The 23,331-nt window shown below is 41.6% G+C and overlaps 2 protein-coding genes and 1 pseudogene across 2 annotated transcripts; 1 reads left to right on the top strand and 2 right to left on the bottom strand.

The window, feature by feature from the left end:
- Positions 1-1,143: 1,143 nt before the first annotated feature.
- LOC141715635 (uncharacterized) lies at positions 1,144-1,878 on the bottom strand. The gene has a single exon (XM_074518745.1). The coding sequence runs from the start codon at positions 1,876-1,878 to the stop codon at positions 1,144-1,146; it is 735 nt and encodes a 244-aa protein (XP_074374846.1).
- Positions 1,879-13,521: 11,643 nt separating this feature from the next.
- Positions 13,522-14,046, bottom strand: LOC141715222 (uncharacterized). Its single transcript, XM_074518718.1, has one exon. It carries the CDS (start codon positions 14,044-14,046, stop codon positions 13,522-13,524), a length of 525 nt encoding a protein of 174 aa, XP_074374819.1.
- A 3,882-nt stretch (positions 14,047-17,928) lies between these two features.
- Positions 17,929-18,667, top strand: LOC141715161 (uncharacterized; annotated as a pseudogene).
- The last annotated feature ends 4,664 nt before the right edge of the window (positions 18,668-23,331 follow it).

The following is a 23,331-nucleotide window of genomic DNA, read 5'->3' as shown; positions in this document are numbered from 1 at the left end:
GTCAACTGATGATTGATTCCATGTGCTCTGCAGAAGCTTTTAAATAAATTTGAAGTATACTCGCCTCCTCTGTCTGATCGGAGTACCTTCAAATAATGACCACTTTGTTTTTCTGCCAAAGCTTTGAACTCCTTGAATTTATCAAGAGCCTCCGCTTTTTCTTTGAGGATATACACCCAACTTTTTCTGCTAAAATCATCAATAAATGTTAGGTAATACCTATTACCTCCAAGTGATGGAATATCAAATGGACCAGCAATATCTGTATGGACAATCTCCAATGGCCTTCTGGCTCTCCATGATTTTCCAACGGGAAAACTTTGTCTGTGTTGCTTCCCCTTAACACATGCTTCACACAAATTTTCTGGTTCATTGATTTCTGGCAAGCCGTCTACCATCTCCGTCTTTGACAATAATTTTAAACCAGAAAAACCAAGATGACCATATCTTAAATGCCATAACCACGAGTCATTTTTAATGACCGTCTTCAAACACCTCTGCATCTTCGTTTGTATATCAAGTGTAAATAAACGATTCTTTGACATCTCCACATCTGCAATTAATTCTTGATCCCGATTCCTGATGACGAGAGAATTATCCTGCATCTGTATATAATGTCCTTTCTCCACAAGTTGGCCAAGACTGATGATGTTACTTTTCAAAGCAGGTATATGGTAAACATCATTAATAAACTTTTTCTCACCATTCTTCAATACAATCGTAATTGTACCTTTACCTTTGACTGGAATCTTCGATGAATCACCAAACGTAACTTCTCCGCTGATGGTCTCGTCTATCTCCGTAAATAAATCTTTATGGCCCGTCATGTGGTTGCTTGCACCAGAGTCAAGATACCAAACATTTTTCTTGCTCTCCTCGTCGCCTTTATAAGTGAGGAACATAGCAGTGCCAATATCTTTGTCTTCGTTTGCTGCTGCAAAAATGACTTCTTTCTTCCACTTTCGGTGATCTACATTCATAACTGAAATGGCCAAATTTATTGCAATTATAGCACTGAAATTGAGACTTGTCACCTCGTTGAAATCCTCCTCGTCCTCGTCCTCTAAAATTCTGACCACGGCCAGATGGACGATAACCTTCAGTGTTCTGGCTTCTGTTGAAGGACTGTCTTCCACGTCCTCTTCAACCACGGTAGCCACCTCTAAAGCCACCTCTTCCACGATCAGAACTGCTACTGCTTGAACTTTCACCAATGGACACCTTACTTTGCAACGCCTTTTCTAAATGGCTTGTATCATCATACTGGTTCATCCGCTGCTCATGCGCTTGAAGTGAACCAACTAGCTCATCAATGGAAATTGTGGACAAATCTTTTGACTCCTCGATAGATGTAACCACGTAATCAAATTTTCTCATCAACGAACGGAGTAATTTTTCCATGACCCGAACATCATCGAGACTTTCTCCATTTCTCTTCATCTCATTTGTCACTGTTTTTAAACGAGTAATATATTCACCAATATTTTCTGAGGCCTTCATTTTAATATTTTCGAACTCGCCACGAAGAACTTGGAGCCGCACCTTTTTTACTTTCTCCACGCCTTGGAATGATTTCTGCAAAATCTCCCACGCATCTTTTGCTGTTTTTACATTTGAAATTTTTTCAAAGGTTGATTCGTCAACTCTTTGAATAATTGTATATAACGCCTTTTTATCTTTTTTCCGGGTCTCTTTCAAAATCATCTTCTCAGCAATTGATAGGGCTGCTTCAGCGGCTGCATCTGTGGGCTCGTCATACCCGCTTTCGACAATATCCCAATTATCGTAAGAACCGAGTAATACCTTCATTTGAATACTCCAGTTCCCGTAATTTATACTCGTCAATTTTGGAATATTTGGTTGCACCATCGTCGCCATTTTTCACGAACGGAACCTTAGCTCTGATACCACTTGTTGGAAAACGTAAATGGGCTTACTTTGATTTTTCTACCTCACGACCATGTGTATATGTGTGTACGTGTGCTGTGAATAATATGAACATGTGATGGTAATACAAAACACAAACAAGCTTTATATATATAATAGCTACAGCTTTTTAATATATGCAGAGAGAGCTTCGGCTCTTTCTTTTCTTCCGCTTTTTTTATCTGGTGTATATCTATTACATGCACAATAACAGCCTTTTATAGGCTTCAAGTTTTCATCCTTACATCACTGCATACCTCATATTTTTTATCCTTATACATATTAATAACCTTCCCTGTTTTAAGGCTTGATTCTTGATATTTGGTGGCCAGCTTTCTATGTTTGCTTTGGTCGATAGACTCCAGTATTAAGGTGCATGATTTTCTTTGTGCATGGTTTTGTGTTTTTGACTTCTCTCTGCGCCTACCATATTTTCTGGATGCTAGTCAATGTCTTCATACAATATTCAACATGTTACTGCCAACCTAAATGCCTACCGCTTATTTTAATATATGGATATACCTATTTATAGTTATAACAGCCACCTTAATTATTTGAGGGTTTGAATTCTAACAAAGTAAACATAACCATGAAAGACCAGGACAGGGCCTTATTTGTCGTACGTATGTTTCTTTTCCCTAAACTGAATACAATGTAGCACTTCTAAGAAAATGATTAGATTTTTCACTGTTAAAAGCTGTAGTACTTCTAAGAAAATAAACATGGGATCTTCATTTGTCCCACACATAAAAAAATAGGTATATGAAAATTGGTTCTAGTACAGAATTGGGTGTCTATTTTTTGTCTATAATAAGGTGAGATCAGAAAGACTCGAGTCATGGATTAAATTCATTAAAATTAAAATGTGAGAATAATTTAATATTGAGAAAGATAGAAAATTCACAAATTTGTGATTGAAATTTTAAATTTGAGACTAATTTAGTTGTAAAATTTTATGTTAAGTAAGAAAAAGATGATTGTGTCTGCATGTTGAGAAAAAATGGAAATTCGTTTGAGAAGTTTTATTGACTTAGAGAACCGTGTATGCATTCCAAAAATTGGAAATTTATTTGATAACTTTGTGATGACGATTGTGTTTCCACTTTAAAAAGTAGGAGTTTGTTCAAAAAATTATTTATTTTTATGAAACTTATTCGGGAAATTTAAATTAAGAGATAACATATATTCGAATGTTGAGTTTGTAATAGGAAAAGTATTAATATTAAATGCTTAATCGTTTTGGGATTCATAATAGCAGTCGGAAGCCAATCCTATTATGAATGATGAGAAAATAATTAATGTTGAACGGGTAAATACTAAATGTATGATATGTTTAAGTGATCAGAATTTTGATATTTTTCCTAATCAGTTGATTTGACTTGACAATTTTTATTAAATCTGGTAAATAAATGAAAACAATTTTTGATTGAGGAAAGTATGAGACTATAAAGATGATTAAAAAAAGCTCTTTTGCTTCCAGGACATACCTACTATCTATCTCCTTTCTTAGACGTACTTAATAGGGCGGGTACTCACTCTCATCAGACCTGACATTTGCTATGCCGTCAATCAAGTTTGTCAGTTTATGCACGCTCCACCACCGTACATCTCCAGGCTGTAGCATCTTACGGTATCTGAAGGGTTCTCTTGGTGGCCTTGGCCTAACCATCACTCCGGGGCCGTTAACCACCTTCTTTGCATTCTCCGATGCCACCTGTGCCTACGCCTGTACCTACGCACGATGCGACCTGTGCTTATGCCTCTGCGTCCGATGCCACGGAATCTGCTGCAAAGTCAGTCTTACTAGGACCCGAGACTGGCATTTGTCTTTCCGAACTAATAAGGCTATTGGGATCGAGCCCAGACCTGGTAAGCATTTCTTTGAACAGCAGAAAAACATTCTACCTCGGATGTCGCGTCGCGTCGGGTTTTCTTTCAAGTCAATTGCTACAGTGCCATAAGCTGGTTGGGTAAGACCGGATACATTAACAACAAGTAAACTACCTTGTGATAAGCATATAACACGCCTTATTGCCTCGTAGAGTCTCTTGGCATCCTAGCAGCGGTTTCTTTGCTACTATACTGTATAGCTTTAGAAGCATATACTAGCTAGAAACTATAGACTCTTACAGCCGCCCTACGACACAGAAGAGCTACAAGTGTAGTGTTATATAAAGAAGCTTATCTCTTCTATATCTTATCTTCTTTTCTTTTCTTTCAGAACCGAACCTTACGGCTATACGAGCTTCTTTCGATTCGATGGGCAGACAGTTTGTGCAGCCTTTGGGAGTTCCCCCTCCTGGTGTAGCAGTAGTTCGACGTGCCATTCCTTCGGTCCTAGTAACCATTGCAGGAAGTGTCCTGAGTGTTTATGACTCTTTCTTTCCCCTTCCGGGCATCCTTTCTTGAAACCCTAAAGCCCACCCACAACCGGGGGACCAAAACAGACCGTCGAGCGATCCTTAACGTATAACGTTTGGCAAGTCAACTTTCCTTCGAAGAGTGGTTGAACCTTGACTTATGGAGTTTAGTCAATGAAATTGTTGGGTAGCCCCTAGCCGTGGGAGTCTTTCGATGGTGGATCCAACACTCCAGACTTTCCACCCATTAGGCTCTCCAGAGAAAGAAGTTGACATTCTTAGTAGTGGTGACACTTGAGTGTCCCTAGTCCTAATTTCACATGTAAACCAGAGCTGGCAGTAGAGGTTTTTGCAAGCTGGTTGTTCCATTTCAGCACTCCCCGTCTTCCGTTAAGTAGTACCGTAAGGGAAAACGATGGATCATGTCCTTCGAGAGCCTATCCAAAGAGCTAAGTTTCTCACCACTTGAAGCTTCTGCCAGTCCTAGCTTGCTTCCCTTTGAGCTAACCTGGAGAAAGTAAAGTCGTCTTTGCCCCAGGTTCAAGTGGGCGCTTCATATTCGGATATAGCAAATCTATAGCTAGATGGACGGTTTCGTGTATCGGGGTTAAGCACTTACAAGAATAGCCGGGTAGTGAGATATACACTCTTGCAGGCGGCATTGAATGCGCGTATGATGAGAACAAGACGGATGAACTTCACCCCTAAAATCATTTCCTGCACCCACGTGTAGCGGTAGGCAGGAATGCTAATTAGTTTGGGGGGTTCGCTAGCTCGGATAGGACAGTCTTTCTGAAAGGGGGAGGAAGCTTTAGTCTTTTTACATCGTAAGAAAATTAGTCTGTAAGGAAGCTTTAGTTCCACTTCTCTTGAAGCGTAATACTCTTCTTGCCTATCCCCGGGAGCTTGATTTCACACTGACAGGTTTGAAGGAAATTTAATTAACTAACCCTTTCTTACACCCACTACTTCATCACCTGCGGACGGATACAGCGCTTACTTGATTGGCTCAAAACCTCATCTTGAAATTTAGTCTGAAAATATATATTTCATAGCAGGATTAGAAGAGGGTGTCACCCGAACATTCATCTTATTTATTCACCCCAAGCCGGTTCATCTTTGCTTCCTTGCATGCCGCTTTGTTAACAACCGGCGAGACTCTCCTTCTCAAGCCAACCCCAGGTCGGGACGATACTTTCTTTGAGCTACTGGGGTGCTACTTTCTACCCTAGATCTTCTCATTGCGTTCAAAGGAATGCCCCTCTACAACCGCCTAGAATTCGTGAAAAAAAGACTTTATTGGTGATGATTCTAATATTGAATCATATTTAAGTGAGGAACAACACTCTTTTATTGATACTATTTTTCCAACCCCTTTCATGTAGGGCAACTAGTCTCTATTTATATGGGACCCTTAATGGGCTTTTCCCTTTACAATTAGGCCCCTATCGGGCCTCTTATTACAAGATTATATATTAAAGTCCCTGTCGATAGTCCTTCTTTCTCTTTCTTTATTCTCAGGCCCAACATTTGTCCCCCACGAACACTATTGCAATATCTTTAGATCTGCTATAGTTCCTTATTAAAACCTGTAAAAAATACAAAATAAAGACCAAAATAGAGAATAAGCTAAAAGATAAAATATTAAGATTTTTTTTTATTGTTTCCTTTTATTATTTTGTTGTCATCATTTAGTTGTATGTTTAGGGGGCGTGTAATGATTAGCAGTCCAATGTGTATTGATTTTAAATATGAGAAGTCTTTTCACCTTCCCTCTCTTCTATCAAACAGGTGCTACAATATTTTTTTAAAAGGACTGTGCTTTTCTTCCGGCGTCTCCACTCCTGTAAGTCTTCTGTAACTTAAAGCTTTATTCTGATTAACTCTTTAACGTTTTAGTGTCGTAATCTTGGTTTGTATCCTTTGTTTTTGAGTCTTGTCTGTCCGCGTTAACATCTTTGTCGTTCCTTCTTTATTCAATTCCATGGCTAAACCGGCTTCTACTTCATCCAATCTCTTTCGCAATCCTGAGAAGCGTCCTTTAGATGAGGGTGACGAAGAATCTGCCATAAACTTAGATAATCTTGAGATTCCCAATTTGAATTCGTGTAAATCCTTCAACTTTATGAATGAAGACGAGATCTTCTCTGGCGTCGAAGTAGCTTCGAAGGAATCTCCCCCGCTCAGCCCTCGTACATTGGAGTATAGAGAGAGAGTTCTTCGCGAAAGCTTAGAACTTGGTCGTCTTGAGTTCCCCCAGGGTAGCAGCCTTGATTACATAAGCCATTTTACTAACCATAGATTAAATATGACCAAACTAGAGTCTTGCGTTGACTTAAAAAATAGGTATAGGTTACGTATCCCGACCCCCGAAGAGCGGATGTGGGTTATGCCGGAATTTGGTATGCACGGTATCCCCTTAATTATGTTCGAGTATGGCCTTCGACTCCCGATGCACCCCTTCCACTTAGCTATGTACGAGGCTATAGGGTGTGGGGTCGGCTAGTTGTCGCCTAACTCGGTAGCTCAGATTAGTGGTTTTATAGCTTTGTGTAACGAGAAGGAAAGGATTCCTTCTGTGAAACTATTTTTTTCAATTTATTTTGTTCGATACCATAACGGTCAGGTCTATTTCGATACCCAAAGTAAGCGACCTAAGATTATAAGTGTGAAATACTCTAACTCAGGATATCATCCTAAGTGGGTTTATATCGGGGGTAAGGATTTAGAGTTTGTGAGGCCTTGTCGTAAAGTAACTCAGTCGACGGTCGAGTATTTGAATAGTCTTGATAAGTATGATAGTGAATATCTTGATAGATTTCAGGGGTCGAGACCCGTTTTTATGCATAACGATTTAAAGGACTCTAAGTTTCTTGACGTGCATAACCGTAAGCTTTTTGCTACTTGTCCTTTTAAGTTTCCTCCTCTCCCTTTCTTTTTCTTTATATACTTCCGCTAATGTGGTTTTACATATGTTTCATTTCAGTTGCTGGAAATTCCTTGAGAAAGCTTTTGGACCGTGGAGTTTCGGTGGAAATGGACAAGGCCATGATGATGTTGGTTAAGAAATCCAAGGTTGGAGCTGTCGATGCACCGAGGGTTGATGAGAATACTTCATCAAAAATAATTTCTATTGAGCTGCTGGATGAGAACGGTAACAAGGTGGTCGGGGGATCTGAACGTGTCCCTTGTGAGGGGGTCGAGACACCTTCTCGGAAGAGGGCGAGGACTGTAGCTGTTGAGATTCCAGATGACACAGAAAAAGAGGCTCGTGAAGATGTTGCAGGGTCTGGCGTGAAAAGGACTTTGACGATAATTGAGAATCGGAGGATTATAAAGCCTACCGTTGACCCTGAGGTGAGCAAGGAAGTTATTCGTGTTGAGATTCGCCCAACCGAGAGATGGGTTGGTGGCTCAACAGTTCCTCTCCGAACTTTCCGAGTTTTTAATCTGCCTCAAGATTCCAGTGCTTATGCTAAGAGATCTAGAACGGATCTCGTTGATCGATGTTTAGGGAGAGCTGAGAGGGTATGCGTTTCTTTTTTTAGATGCTTATTTAACCTATTTCTTAGATACTGTGATTATAGATCTCTTGGTCGAAGCCTTTATTTTTGTTTATGTTTTGACAGTTTTTGTCCGATATGGTGCACCTTCTTGAGGATTATAGAGCTGATGAGAGCGGAGACTCTTCTTCAAGGCTTAAAGAAGAGAGGGATATTTTAAAGGGTGAGAAAAAGAAGCTTGAAAATGATTTAATTGATGCCAGGAGTCGCATTGCCGAGATTTCGAAGGCAAACTCATCTTTTCGAACTAAGGTGTGCGAATCACATATTTTTTTCTCTTAAATTACCTTTAATTATATGCTCGTTTTATAGCTACATATTTTGTTTCATGTAGATAAGTGAATTGGAGTTGACTAATGATTCCTTAAAAAAGGAATCAGAGGGTGTCGGGTCCCGACTGGTGAGTGCTGAAACTTCTCTTGGTGAGGAGAAGAAAAAGCGTGAGGCCCTGGAAGTCGAAGTCGTCACTCTTCATGAGAAAAATGAAGCTTTGGAGACGGACAATTTGAACTTAAAACTGGAGGTAGAGAAGGGTGTGGAGGAAATAACTGGGGCCCTCGGTAACGGGTATGGTTGATGCCTTAACCGTATGAAGATGGCTGGCTATGACGTCGAGGGACATGGTTTTGATGATTATATCCGAGACTTTGCTGAGGAGACCAGGGAGAAATGTACCGACCCCTGAAGGCGAGGGATGCCTCGTTTGTCTATGTATTTTTTAAACTGTCTTTTTTTTTTAATTTGAGTACGTTATGGATTTGTTATGGATTTGTGTTAGCCAACTCCTTTGAAGCAGATACTCGGTTTATCTTGTTTTTGTATGCATAATTCTGACTTCAGTCTTAATTATCCTCAAGGCTAACTGTTGATTTTTGAAGATATTAAAACTTGTTATTTCGTTCAACAAAGGGGTTCTTTAACTATGCACTGGTAATTATTGTCTTGCGATCGTGTTTGATTTTGTGATAGTATTGTTACACTTGTTTATCTTTCTTTTCTTTTCTTTTTTCGTTGGTGTATTTGTTTACCTATATTCCCTTATCTTGATATTCTAACTTTGCTTAAAAAGTGTGTTTGTTTCTTTTCTCTTTTTTATTTATTTATAGTCTCGATAGATGATGGTTTTCCTTGTGCTGCAACCCTCGTTGCTGGATTCGACCCTTTGAACTTGTAGGGTTTAGATCTCCTTTCTTAAGCTAATTAAACTTGTTTTTATACAAGAGCTTTTATACTTACGAATTACACAATATCTTGAACAAAATAGATTACATTGATAATTTAGGGTGATGTCTTAGCGGGGATCTCATATCAACCCCTTTTCGCTAAAACTGCTTTTGCATAATTAAAGGTAGTTCTGATTCATACATTTCAAACAAACTGATTACTGATAAAACTTCTTCAAGTGAATCGCGTTCTACGCATTCTTGATGGGAGTCCCATCGAGTGTCGACAGACGATAGGTTCCTGGTGCAACGACCTCTGTTACTTGATAAGGTCCCTCCCACGGGGCTTTGAGCTTTCTTGTTATAGAGGGCTGAGATGCTGCTGACTCTCGGAGAACTAAATCTCCCACCAAGAATTTCTTAACCTTCACCTTCTTGTTGAAGTAAGATAATGTACGCGCTTGTTGCTGGAGGACTCTCTTAGATGCTTAATCCCTGATTTCTTCCATTAGGACATTGTGAAGTTGGATTCCTTCCTGTGATGCTTTGGAGTCAAAGTACTCGACCCTCGGGGTATTGAGGGACACTTCCACTGGTGAGACCGCTTCTAAACCAAAGGCCATATTAAAGGGAGATACTCCTGTTGAGATCCTGGGGGTCGTTCTATAAGACCAGAGTACATTAAGCAGTTCCTCGACCCATGGCCTTGGCAACTCGTCGACCCTTTTTTTGATCCCCTGTAGGATTATCCTGTTGGTCACTTCAACCTGTCCGCTGGCTTGGGGGTAGGCTACCGAAGATTTGATGTGCTTTATTTTGAGTTGTGAGAGTGTTTCTGTGAACTTATCCCCCACAAATTGAGTTTCGTTATCGGTTACAATGATTCTTAGTACCCCAAATCTGAACACGATGTATTCCATCAAAAACTCGATCATCTCTTTCTCGCGAATCTTAACTAAAGGTCGGGCTTCGACCCATTTTGTTGTATAGTCAACGGCGACGACGATATATTGGGCTTGGTTCTTAGACTTTGGGAAATGTCCCACGATATCTATGCCCCACTGAAAGAAAGGGCATGGGTTGGTTACTGGAATCATTTCTACTGATGGTTGATGGGACACCGACCCGTAGAGTTGACATGACTTACACTTCCGCACAAAATTTTCACAATCACTTCGCATTGTAGGCCAAAAAAGACCCTGCCTCACTATTTTGAGGGCTAGGTTTTTACCCCCTAAATGATCTCCACAGATACCAGTATGGACTTCAACCATCGATAGGCGAGCGTCTTCTGGGCCTATGCATAGGAGTAACGGGTCTACAAGTCCCCGGCGATATAGCTTGTTTTCTAGCACACAATAGTTTTTTACCTTGTATGATATGGATCTAGCTTCATTTTTATCTTGCGGCAGTTTGTTCTGCAAGATATATTCTAAAAAGGGTTGATGCCAATCCGCCATAAAGGATATATCATTGACTTTCAATATGTTGGGGAATGGAGAGTCTAAATCGATGGAGGGGACCTTTCTTTCCTCGACGTAAATTGCCTCAGTAGTTGTCACAACAGACGAGGCCAATTTAGATAGTGCGTCGACCCATTGGTTGTCCTCCCTGCAAACATTCTTGATTGTCCACGACTGAACTTTCTCCAACAAGGACATGGCCAATTTTAAATATGTCGACATTCGAGCATCGTGCGCTTTAAAATCACCCTATAACTGTTTTTCTACATGTTGTGAATCCCCAAATATCTCTAAAATCTTTACCTCCAGTTCAATTGCCAATCGCAATCCTGCTAACAAAGTCTCGTACTCAGCTACATTGTTTGGTACTGGAAATGAGAATTATAAGGCCTATTGTATTTTAAAACCTTTTGGACTGATTAAAATGACACCTGCACCCCCTAATGATGATGTTGATGAGCCGTCGACGTAAAGAACCCAAGCCTTTTATGGAAATGATGTTCTTCAATTATAGGATTGTCAAATTGACATTCTAGAACAAAGTCTGATAAGACTTGAGACTTTACTGCATTCCGGGAAGAATATTCAATGTGGAATTGGCTTAGTTCGACCGTGCAAGCAGCGAGACGCCCTGTCATGTTGGGCTTATGTAAGATACATTTCAGGGGTTGATCAGTCATGACTTTTATCATGCGGCCTTGGAAGTAGTGTCGGAGTTTTCTGCTTGCTACCACGAGAGGATAGATTAATTTTTTAATATAGGGGTAACGAGTTTCAGCGTCTTTCAGAGTGTGACTGACGTAGTAGACCGGAGCTTCCCGTTCTTCAATGTCTTTAACCAACACAGAAGCTACTGACCCATCAGAGGCCGAGATGTATACTTTCAAACTCTCACGAGGCAATGCTCTTGCTAAGACTGGGGGGCTTGTTAAAAATGCTTTTATAGCTTCAAAGCTTTCTTTACATTGATCGTCCCATATCAAATTTTTGTTTCTTGATGCTTTTTTGATGACCTTAAAGAAAGAACTGCACTTTTTGGAGGCTTGTGGTATGAAGCGTCAAAGAGCTGCTATGCAACCCATAAGACGTTGAACCTCTTTGATGGTCGACGGATCTTTCATTTTAGATATAGCTCTGATCTGTGAGGGGTCGGCTTCAATCCCTCGTTGGGAAACAAGAAAACCTAGGAATTTCCCATATATTAGGCCAAAAGAGCACTTAAACGGATTCAATCTCATGTTATTGCGCCTGACATTCTCAAAAGTCTCTCCAAGGTCATTGTAATGATTATTTAAAGATTTTGATTTGGCTATCATATCGTCGACGTATACCTCAAGGTTTCGACCCAATTGTTTCTTAAATATTTCATCCATTATGCGCTGAAATGTTGCACCGGCATTAATTAACCCAAAAGGCATGTTTCGATATGCAAAGACCCCTCGATGTGTAATAAATGTTGTTTGCTCCCAATCTTGATCATCCATCCTGATTTGGTTATATCCTGAGAACGTATCCATGAAAGACAGCAGTTCGTGGCCGGCCGTGGCGTCGATAAGTTGATCTATATTCGGCAAAGGGTAATAATCCTTCGGACATGCTCTGTTAAGGTCTGAATAATCAACACACATTCGCCATTTCCCATTACTTTTCTTCACCAAGACAACATTAGCAATCCATGTTAGAAATTTCACCGGCTCAATGAAATGTGCCATTAAAAGCCGATCAAGTTCCTCCTCGTGCGCCTCTTTTGCTTGACTGGGTTTCTCTGTCGGTCCACATGTAGGGAGTGTCTTGCTACGTCAACGGGAATTCCTGGCATTTCGGAAGGCAACCATGCGAAAATATTCGAAAATTCTCGGAGTAACTTTGTTAATTCCTCCTTTATCTCGATGTCAAGACCTTTTCCCACTTTAACTGTTTTATCCGGCGAATTTTCAACTATCGACACCTCGACAGTCTCACCGACGGGAGAGAACGAGGGTTCCCTCGGGATATCGATGATGTTATCAGGGTCTATCTGGAAAACCTCGTTAACTGTTTGAGAATCGCAATCTTTCTTTTTGGGTACAACGGTAGTAAAGTAGCATTGTCTCGAGATCGCTTGGTCACCGCACATCTCCCCCACTCCAAACTCAGTTGGGAATTTCATCTTCAAATGAGGTATTGACGTGATGGCTTCAAGTGCCGATATAGTCGTTCGGCCTAGAACGGAATTATGACTTGATTTTGCACTAATTACATGGAATTTAACTATCTTCCATACTTGACAAGGCATTGTGCCAAAAAGAACCGGGAGATCAATTGTTCCAACAACCTTTACCTCATTACCCGTGAAGCCATAGAGAGGCGAATGGGTATTTTCGAATTTTCGTTCCCCTGTATCCATTCGCGCTAAGGCGTTATGATATAGAATGTCAACAGAACTGCCATTATCGACAAGGATTTTTTTTACTGTATTGGTGCCTATTTTTGCTGTGATGACCAGCGCATCTTGATGTCCTCTTATGATGTTTGGAGAGTAATCTTCGTCTGAGAAGGATATGACAAGAGATGGAGATGGTTTACATCTCTTGGGATATGATGGGTTGACACTACACACCTCTCGGGCGTAGGACTTACGAGAATTGTTAGACATACCTCCAGCGGCGTAACCACCGAAGATCACGTCGACTATTTTGTCGTCTTGTCTTTGCTGATTTTGGCCCTGTCCTTCGATGTAATGGACAAAATGGCCTCTTCTTATTTTGGATTCGATAAGATTGCTTAACTGATAGCATTGTTCTGTAGTGTGTCCCGTATCTTCGTGGTAGTCATAATACCGAGAGCTTGGCGGACGACCCGGCTTCATCGGCCTCGGGGGTCGAAAGTCGGGTTCTGTCTTTAGAATTGCCAAGATTGTTGCTTTGTCGACTGTAAGCTTAGTAAACTCTTTGTCTTTTCTGTCACGGGGCTGCCATTTTCTATCTGATACGGGCTGTCGCTGGTATTCTCGACCTCTCGGGCTTTGATATCTCTCTTTTCTAGTATCCCTCCTCGGCGATGAACGTCAAGGAGATTTGGAATCGTATCTTCGAGACTTCGGAGTCTGAGGGCTATGAGTTCTTGTCCTGTCGTACTTGTAGCTAGAGCGTCGAGGAGACCTTATGCTTCCCATAGCCTCCTGGAGCGTCATCCAATGCTCGACAATCTGGAAAGCCGCGTGGAGATGTTGCGGATGTTTTTCAATGAGCTCTTCTAGCAGAATGCCATGTTTGCTTCCATCGATGCCTGCTGCTAAATAGTTTACTGCCAAAGGTTCCTCCAGGTCTGTTATTTCAGATATAGCTTGACGAAAGCATCCTAAATAGCTTCTCAAGGATTCGCTAGGTCTTTGACGCATCATGATCAAAGATGCTGTGATCTTGCCCCCTTTGTAGTTGCTTGAAAACCTCATCTGAAATTTAGTTTTCAATGTAGTCCAGGAGTCGATCGACCTAGATGGGAGATTGTTGTACCAACGTAGGGCTGTTCCCTGTAGACATGTGGAGAAGAATTGGGAACGAGCGACTTCTGAGTGTCTGTAGAACGCCATTCGACCATCGAAAGTATTGAGAAAGCCTGATGGGTCTGTTGATCCATCGAATTGGTCGAGCGCCGGGGTTTTTAAAGTCTTGTCTATCTTTGCTTTTACGATACTTCGAGATAGGGGGCTTTCCACCGGGCTTCAAATCTCGATTGCATTTTAACTAGGTCGCGAAGTTGAGCCATATCTTCCTGCATCTTAAGAAACTCCTCTTGTGATATCGAGTCTGTTGACATCGACCCTTGCGGGGTACCGCCTGAAGAAACTGTCTTTGGACGTCGAGGCCTGGAATATATAGATTCTATGGATACTTCCTTCTCATCATAGTAGTAATCTTCATCATTTTCTGACAGCTCTACATATCCCATTTCTTCATCACCCCCTTCTTTAATTGATGCCTGCTTCAACTTCTGTTGTTAATGATGAATTTCTTTTATTTTTTCTAGCTTTGCTTCTAGTCTATTAGTTTCAGCTTCTAACAACTTAAGCTCTTCATCTGAACTTTCCGTGCCCTCTATTTCCTGCTCCCGTAAAAGTTTTTTCTGTCTCAATTTCTGCAAATCCAACCTAGCATCACTGGAGAGGACTTGCTTTCCTTTCTCTGTTAAAACACGGGAACGGGTATCTTTAATGATCCTCCTTTTACGCTTAACAGGTGGTTTCTGCAACTGAGAGCCTTCAGGTGGGGGATTATCCTCCACTGGAAACAGCCTTCTTGGCCTGAGGGTCGATGGTTCTTTTTCTTTTCCTGCTGGATTGATTTGCTCTGATTTTTAGACAGTTTGAATTTCTGCCGTGTTTCCGCATTTCTCTGGATCTTCTTCCTCAATTATCATGTTGGAGTATCAAATTTCAGAGCTCCTTCTAGCGCCAAATGATGATTCTAATATTGAATCATATATAAGTGAGGAACAACACTCTTTTATTGATATTATTTTTCCAACCCCTTTCATGTAGGGCAACTAGTCTCTATTTATAGGGGACCCTTAATGGGCTTTTCCCTTTACAATTGGGCCCCTATTGGGCCTCTTATTACAAGATTATATATTAAAGTCCCTATATATAGTCCTTCTTTCTCTTTCTTTATTCTCAGGCCCAATAATTCGTTTATCCTGTTTCCGTTCTACTCCAACTTTCCAGCCTAACTACTAAGCTTTCCAGGTTCGGTACTATAGTTGAACTCGGGTTTCCCTATTTCCCTACAAAGTCTTTCTTAATTGACCCTTACCTGCCCTGCCCGTACTATAACTAGATTGAGCACCAGAACCGAAGTAAGGTTCGTTCTATTATAAATTTATCCTAAAGCTTGAAAGCAATGCTGATTAGCACAGAAAGCCAGGAAGGAAGTATTTTATTTGAAGAATTGAACAAAACTCCAATTGATGTAGATCATTAAAACGTTTCTTGAATGAAAAATAGTAACTAAGGTAGGCTCAAAGCCATATTATAGATAGGATAAACCCATTACATTCGGGAATTCTATTCTAAAATTCCTTATACCCACTGAGGTCTGTAAGCCTAACTTCATATGGATTAGTAAGGATCAACTGGGAAAAAAACTCAACGTTGCGAGCTCGAAAAGTGGTCCTGGAAGGCCCACGGGTAAGCATTCGAAGTCATGATTGGCAGAGAAATGGCTCGTGCGAGCATAAACCAAAGGAAGGTGCCAATCCGAAGTGTACAAATCTCATAGGCCGATATCTGCTCAGTCTCTGTTAGCTGCTTCAGTGGGATTCAGGTCTTTTGTTTCTACTTTCTTCGATCAAATCATGGCTCCCGCGTGTTAGGCCATAATTGTATTCTGGTCCGACGTGCCAAAGATCCTTGGAAATAGATTCCTAGCTAACTCCTCTTCCCCAATCACCAACTAGGTAAATTCTTCGGAGACCAGGTGGATGGCAAGTCCGCTCCTATTTCCTCTATCTTCCCTTGAAAGAAACGAGAAATATCATAAAAGGTTTCACTCATATCTTGTGGACAAGAAGAAGGGAGCTCATTTCAGACCCCAGTGGATGCCTTAGAAGCGAAACTATTGGAATGAGCACTGCTAGCCGAATGACCAGTTTCATACGCGGGATCATAAATCAAATTAGAAACTTCGATTTATAGAAAATCACCTTGTTCCATAGTTCGCACGGGTCAAGGTTCAACTCATACTGATTAATATAGACTCCACGATTGAGTGGCATTTGGTCTATAGAATCTCTCTGTCTGATTCACCACACTGGGGTGAAGGGATTTGAACTCTTCCTCTTCCACGACCCCACATAAAATCACGAGAAAGAAGGGCAGGTTGATGATATGTCAAAAGAATATAATTATCGAATCCCCTGATATTGTATTTGAAACCTTTGATTTGAAGAACGAAGCAGTAAGATTTGTTCGACTTTCTATATAACCCAACTTTGAAAGGTTATCTCAAGACTCTTCTCAAGAACATACAGTTGTAAATGACATAGAGAAGATATCTTTAATGCATGTTATCTCTTACTTTTGTGAAGAATATAGCATTTTTTTAAATAGAAAGTTGATATCTTTCTCATGGGATTTTTCTATGTTATAACATGTGCCATCACCCAAAGTACTTACTCCCAAAAGCCTTGCCCTGTTCTTCCCACCTCTAAAGGGTGACATAGAGGGTACTTTACTTTTTCCCTATCTAAGCTATATCAACATAGCCCACTATCAAACTCATCCGCTTGTACATTCTTGGTGTCATACTCACTCGTAAATTCTTGGTGTCATAATTTTTCTATTTTCAGGTGTGATCAGTCAAATCCTTGGAATAATTAGTTGTCTTTGAAATAATTAGGATTTTCTCTTTGAACTCATCCCGGAATGGGTATTATGGCAAAGAAAGAAGAAGACAAAAGGAGAAATTTTTCCAATAGTCACAAATGGTGCCTCCACAGGTTGACATCCGATCCAACCTAGTAGTAAGCGATCCACCAAAAATAACAAATATATTATATGGTAAATCGGGTGAAATTTTGCACTACGTACATACATACTTTGATTTAAAAAGGGTAAAGTCAACAGACATATAAAAATTGGTGCCATTACGGCTACACCTCCCGCTTTGTCAGGTATACTACGAAGAATGGCATGGATCGATAGGAAATACCATTCTGGCACAATATGAGGCGGGGTGGGTATCAGATTAGCAGGTATATAATTGTCGGGATGCCCCAAAATATTAGGAGCATAAAAATTGAAAATGGAAGAAAAGATAGAAAAAGCTACCCAACCTACTAGATCCTTTACATAATTATAAGGGTAAAAAGCAATTTTATCCGTATATAAATTTATACTTAATGGATTATTTGATCCATATTGATGCAATGTTCCCAGATAAAGAATACTAGCGCCTACTAAAAGAAAGTGGAGTAGATAATGAAGACTAAAAAAATGATTTAAGGTGGCATTTCCCACGGAGAAATCGCCCCAAAGCCAAGTCACTATGGTATCTCCTACTATAGGTATGGCGCTAGCTAAGCTTGTAATTACTGTAGCTCCCCAAAAGCTCATATGACCCTAAGGTGGTACGTATCCTATAAAAGTTGTCACAATCATTAATAGGAAGATTACAACTCCGCTACACCGAACAAATTCCCTAGGACTGCTATAACTCCCATAATATAGACTACGAAACATATGAAAGTGAACCACAATGACAAACATACTTGTCCCATTAACATGCATATAACGGAGAAACCAGCCCCCTTCAACATCTCTCATATGTTGTTGTCATCTTTCTCGACCAGTTTCCCGAGGCGTTGAAAATACAGACTGGTTCAGAGAATCACTGGTGCTATTTAGCCCTTCGTTTCGCCAACAAAGAAGTCATCCTTGTCGATTTCCCATTCCTTCCCTACCTCTCTTCGCCATTCGATGCCTCTGCCTTCCCTTTCTATTACATACCCAGGCGCTCTCCATTTCAATCACTAATAAAAAAAGACCAATAAAAGCCCTATCTAAGTACAACTTCGTCTGTTCTTTTTCCGGCTCCAGGGGACTTTACTTGGCCCACTCTCCAGTCTCCCGCACTGCTCAAGTAAGTGTGCGACTCCGTATGAGGACCTCCTTCCCTTCTGCCCACTCTCCATTCACACGGTTCTCAAAGCAGAGGAGGAAGGTTGGGCAGGAGGTACCATGAGCCCTTTGTCTCATACATCTATCCAGAAGCAAGTGTAGTTCATCGGTTCCACCAAATGCTCCTAATCTCTCGGCAAAGATCGTGTGAGTGTGCAATTATTCTTCGTATGCTTCGCCATAGAATAGATCGACCCAGTTCTATTTTATTTTCCGGTGCACTAGCTTTATATCTCCGATACACAAGGAAGGACACGGTGTGAAGGAAGCAGCCCTAGCCTCTGTCCGGCCGATCGTTCCGCTGGCATCTCGCATTCACGCCCCCCCTTTGACTGCCGCTCGAGGATGTAGTTGTAGATACATTAGTCTTAGTGGGTAGTTGGCTCCACTTGTTATCTCCTTCTACGACACGCTGTTGTCATAGCCATATTCCATATATCACTTAGTCATCTCTGCCTCACTGCGGGTCAGCACCTCCGAAAGAAACGGAGGACTTCGTTCAGTGACCCCGCGATCGTCCTCTAAACGATCAGAATAAGGTAAAGCTTGAAGATAAGTTTTGTACTCTATTAATTTTGCAGTCCCTCTAGTCGGGTGGGCGCCGGTCGGTCTTTCGACCAGATCCCCCTAAAAACCGTACGTGCGGGTCTCACCGCATGCGGCTCATGCCATTCGAGGTGACCCAGTCCAGCATTCATTCACAAATCCTGTAGTGAAATTAAGACTGCTCGATCTCGGAAACTAATTCGCGTGTAGGCAGCGCTGTCTGTCGTACCGTTGACTCTATTCATAGAATTTGTCTTACATTTTTTTATTTTATAGAGGCTTGCCCCCTATTTTTCCAAGAATTCATGCACTTCCCTTTACTCCATAGGGCCTTCTCTAATAGGGAAAAACCCTCCATTTTTGTCAAATGACCCGGCCACCCCTGGCGCTTCCACCATCCGAGCCCCCTTTCCTCCCTATGCTCCCCTGGAGCGGGCCTACCACGCTTCGCGCCTGCGGAGTTTTCGCCAAACGGCCTTTGCCAATAGTGTCGTCCTCCCCGCTGGCTGTATAGGCGGGTTGTTCCTCGCTGCTGCGTTATGTTAGGCTATGGATTACAGGAACAAATGTAATTGAATGGAACAGCAGGCGGGTTACACGTTCCACTGTGCCGAGATGTGAGGTGCAGGTGGTGATGATCACCCTGGGGTATGCGCTAGCGCCTCTTGACAGGCACTCCAGAACCCGCCAACGCTCGTGAAAACCCGGGTCGGTCGGCCCTCCATTCGTCCGACCGGAGATGTGGATAACGGGGCCACCTTCACAACCTTCTCCCTTCTGTCCCTATATTATAGTAAGGTAGGGTGGTTTGCTTGAGTTGCTCAACCGCCCCTTAGCTTGGTTCTCATGATGAACTACGGAACCTCTACCGTGCTGGGGTACCAAGCAGGGCATAGCTAGCGGCATAGGAGCCGACTCGGCATTAGCGGCTTCATGCCACACTGGAGTGATCCAATATGTGGTTCCGCATATTCCACCACTTCTCCGTTCATTTCCAATACTAATCGTGAAACACCATGAGCAACAGGATGTTGAGGTCCGAAATTTAAAGTGAAAATTTTGATTCCCTCATTCCTAGTCGTCATGGGAAAGAAAGGCAGAAATAATAAAGAGACTATTCCCTTAGAGCTTGTCCAATACCACCAGTACCAGAAACGCATCTCCTTCGCCCGCACAAGATACTTCTATGCCAGCCGGGAAAAATGGCTCTGTTATGAAATAAAGCGGCAGGCGGGCTCATTTTACCGGTATTCCCTAATTAGTGGCCTTAGGAGATTAGGGTCCCCCCTTAGATTCTCCACTCATCCGCGGGGGGTTTCCCTATCCGTTCCGCGGGGATCTCCAGATCATAAGACATTATCACCCTCGCGGCACTTGAGTATATTTCCTGTCTTTCCAGAAAGTGCATGGGCAACCGTCCTTTCCCTTTTTCATAATGTTCGTGAAGTTGCTCACGAATTAAAGTTTGAATGTCTCTTCGAAGTGTCACACGCTCTTTTTTTTGATCGGTAGCGGGGTGGGTTACATCCCTCGGTGCTGGTCCCCCGTTCTGGAGCCAGCGCGTTCTGAATGACCTCCCTCTCACGGTTTAAAAGTGGTTAACCCATCTCGAAGAAATCCATATCATCCGTCCGAAAAAGGTATATCAATTACGACAACTCCCCTATCTCATTCCTAACAAACCCTACTCCTTTTTTTCTAGAAATGCTAACCAAGTGACACACCGGCCATGGGTCATGAAAGAGGTTGACCCCCATCCTCCTTAACTATATATGGCCAATGAACTCCTCGCTTTAGTCCGTTCATTCTTTGTTTGGGCTCGGGTCGATAGTAGCCGTGGTAGTAATGTCCCGGAGCCCGGCTACCGACCCGAGGCGCCGAGTCATAAAGAGGCATTAAATGTAATTATAGAAGGGCGTTACCATAAAAAATCGAGTCTTGGTAGTTCAAGTAAAAGTTTCTTAGACTAGTCCCACTAAGATGGCGGGGAAAACTTACTTCCGAGAGAGCTGCTTTCGCCTCAGAATTACCTAACAAGAGAGTCGATGCAAAAGTCTAGCCCTTGATGTGAGGGAATGTCAGATAGACTTACCTCTGCTAACTACATTTTATATAGACTGGAAGCTAGAGAGATACTAAGGTATAGTGCCGCTACCAGAGAAGGCTGTTTCATGCTAGGCGTCCACACCCACTACGCCCGAGCCGCATCCCTGGCATACTTGCTATATCTATATCCACTAACGCTTCATCCCACTATATCCTACCAACTATACCTGATAGAAAGCCGTTCTATAACAAGTTAAGATAACAAGAAAGCAAGAAAAGGGTAGCGATTGGTTTGGGAGCGTCGCGGGGGAAGAAGATAGAAGGGTAACCTATGACACCGGGGAGTTACGCTTTTTCTCCCGCCTTAGCTTCGCGGATGAGAGGAGGGCGAGAGCTGAGCCCGCACGCTCTATGCTTTTCCCCAGCTTTTCCTCCAATAAAAGATTCACTCGTATCCCCTGTGACTAGGGATTCCTGGGGCATGAGTTAAGATTCTAGTAGATTGTTCTTTCTTTCGATTGAGCGTCGATACTTTATGAGTCTCTCTTTGTAGGCATGCAAAAAAATAGAGCCACTACTCTTCGGGGCGGTGAGGTGGACAATCCCTTATTTCAGCTTTAGAGGAGCATCTTTGCATGAATCAATACTAACTCCTCGGTCAGATGACCTTCGATTTCGGAGATTAGAGCAGAAGAACTCCATAACGGCGGAGAAGGGTTTCGTCTCGAATCAAAATGATTTCTCTTCTTCTCTTAAGAGATTTATAGTTAGGACTTGATCGAGGGATCAATTGACTCCGTAACATAAAGTAACAAACAAGACCAGAACCTCGTGTGGACTATGAACCAACAAAAAGAAGAATTCCTTTGAGCTCTTGTTCGAGTTCTTCCTTGATGACTGGAAGGGGAGACAGAAGTATCAAATTCCTCTTCTCCCTGGAGGCTTTCTGGCATTTTCAGGATGAGAAGCTCTCTGATCCTTCCTTTAAGTTTTTATTTTATATAAAAATGGTAAACAAAACAAAAAGTACAATAAATTTTTTATTTACATGGCAAAAATGTAAATTTTTTTACTAATCGTGAGATCTATATTCTAATATTTACAGAGGATTACATTAAGCTTTGGTTGAAATATGGTGCATCAAAGATTATCTCTTCATATTCATTAAATGGTCTGCGGACTTCAAATCGGGGGCTGAACCTTCAATCGTTCCTATGTGGATTCGGTTTCCGAATCTCCCGATCTGTTTTTTTTAATACTACTACCTTTGATATATTGCTAACATAGTAGGCGAAGTGCTGTTAATCGAGGGTCCGGCCCCCAGGCTTTCTCGACCCGATGTCATAAGAGTATGCGTTGAGGTGGATCTTCTCAAGAAAACCCTACTATACTAATAGGGTCTGGTTAGGCATGGGATAAAATGAAGGAAGATGGCAGAAATCCGTCTATGAGAAGGACTTAAGGTATTGTACGTCTTGTTCCAAACAAGATCATGCAAAGTGAAACCGCAAACTTCATTCGAAAACCTCCAGTGCAACTGATGCAGCCAACAAAGAGAAGTCCAACCAGCAGCCGTCAGCCCCTAACTCGAATGCCTCTAGTAAAAAATCTACACAAGGTCACAAAGAGGAAAAGCTCCCCCACGTCAAGTCTACAGGCCAACAGGAAACACCGTCCAATCATCCTTTTGATAATACATATTCTCTTCCAAATAATACCGCGGACAATCAGACGGAGCGAAATATTTTTTAATAAATAAACTTCTTAGTACATACAGATTTCTTCCGATCCTTTAAGTAGTATTGCTTTTCATGATTCTGAGATGAGGGTTGATTCTTCTCATCAGGTAATAGTAGATGCCATTGACTCATCTCTGGCTGCTAACAATTCCAACGTTGATAATTAGAGTATTCAGGCTATAATACCTATTATCTTTCAGCTTGATCATGAACTCATAAACAACATGGAGTCTAATATATCCCTTATTAGACTGAAATACAAAGATGATGCTAACATTCCAAAGGAACAAGCTGCTCAGACCAAGGAATACTTATCGGACGCTGAACCTAGGAGAGAAATAACCCCCTTTTTGCCTTTCAGTCATTTTTTACCATTTGTAAGGAATTATCTCAAGTGTTATCTACAGCTTCGATATTCAAGAACGCTGACTGTACCCAGAAATAGAATCTGAATCCTACAAGGAGAAACCAGATACATCTTCAATCAAAAAGTACAAGAATCGAAGTTGAAGAACTCTAGAAGGATTACTAGAGCGTTGGCTCGTTCTTCTCAAACTTCTTCCATTGTTTTGTTAGCCATGATTAATAACCTCTTGTGGAATATCAGAGGCATAGACAACATCAAATCAAGAAGGAGGGTTGGCAAGCTTGTAAAGATGTATAATATCTCGTTGATTGCTATTCTTGAACCTCTTCACCATGCTAATAAGATTCAGTAATTCTCCAACAGAATTAGTTTTAACTTTTCATTGGCAAACCAAGAGGCAGATGATAAAATATGGCTATGTTGGAATCATGAAGTTCATGTAGTGCTTGTCGGTGCGTATGAATAGTGTATTGCAGTCAACATCGGCTTCCTTAATTCTGATCG

This window comes from Apium graveolens, chromosome 1, assembly GCF_009905375.1.
Source record: "Apium graveolens cultivar Ventura chromosome 1, ASM990537v1, whole genome shotgun sequence".
In the NCBI taxonomy this organism is placed as follows: domain Eukaryota; kingdom Viridiplantae; phylum Streptophyta; class Magnoliopsida; order Apiales; family Apiaceae; genus Apium; species Apium graveolens.
Note: the sequence above shows the minus strand (reverse complement) of the source record. Positions and strands in the feature narration are given on the sequence as shown.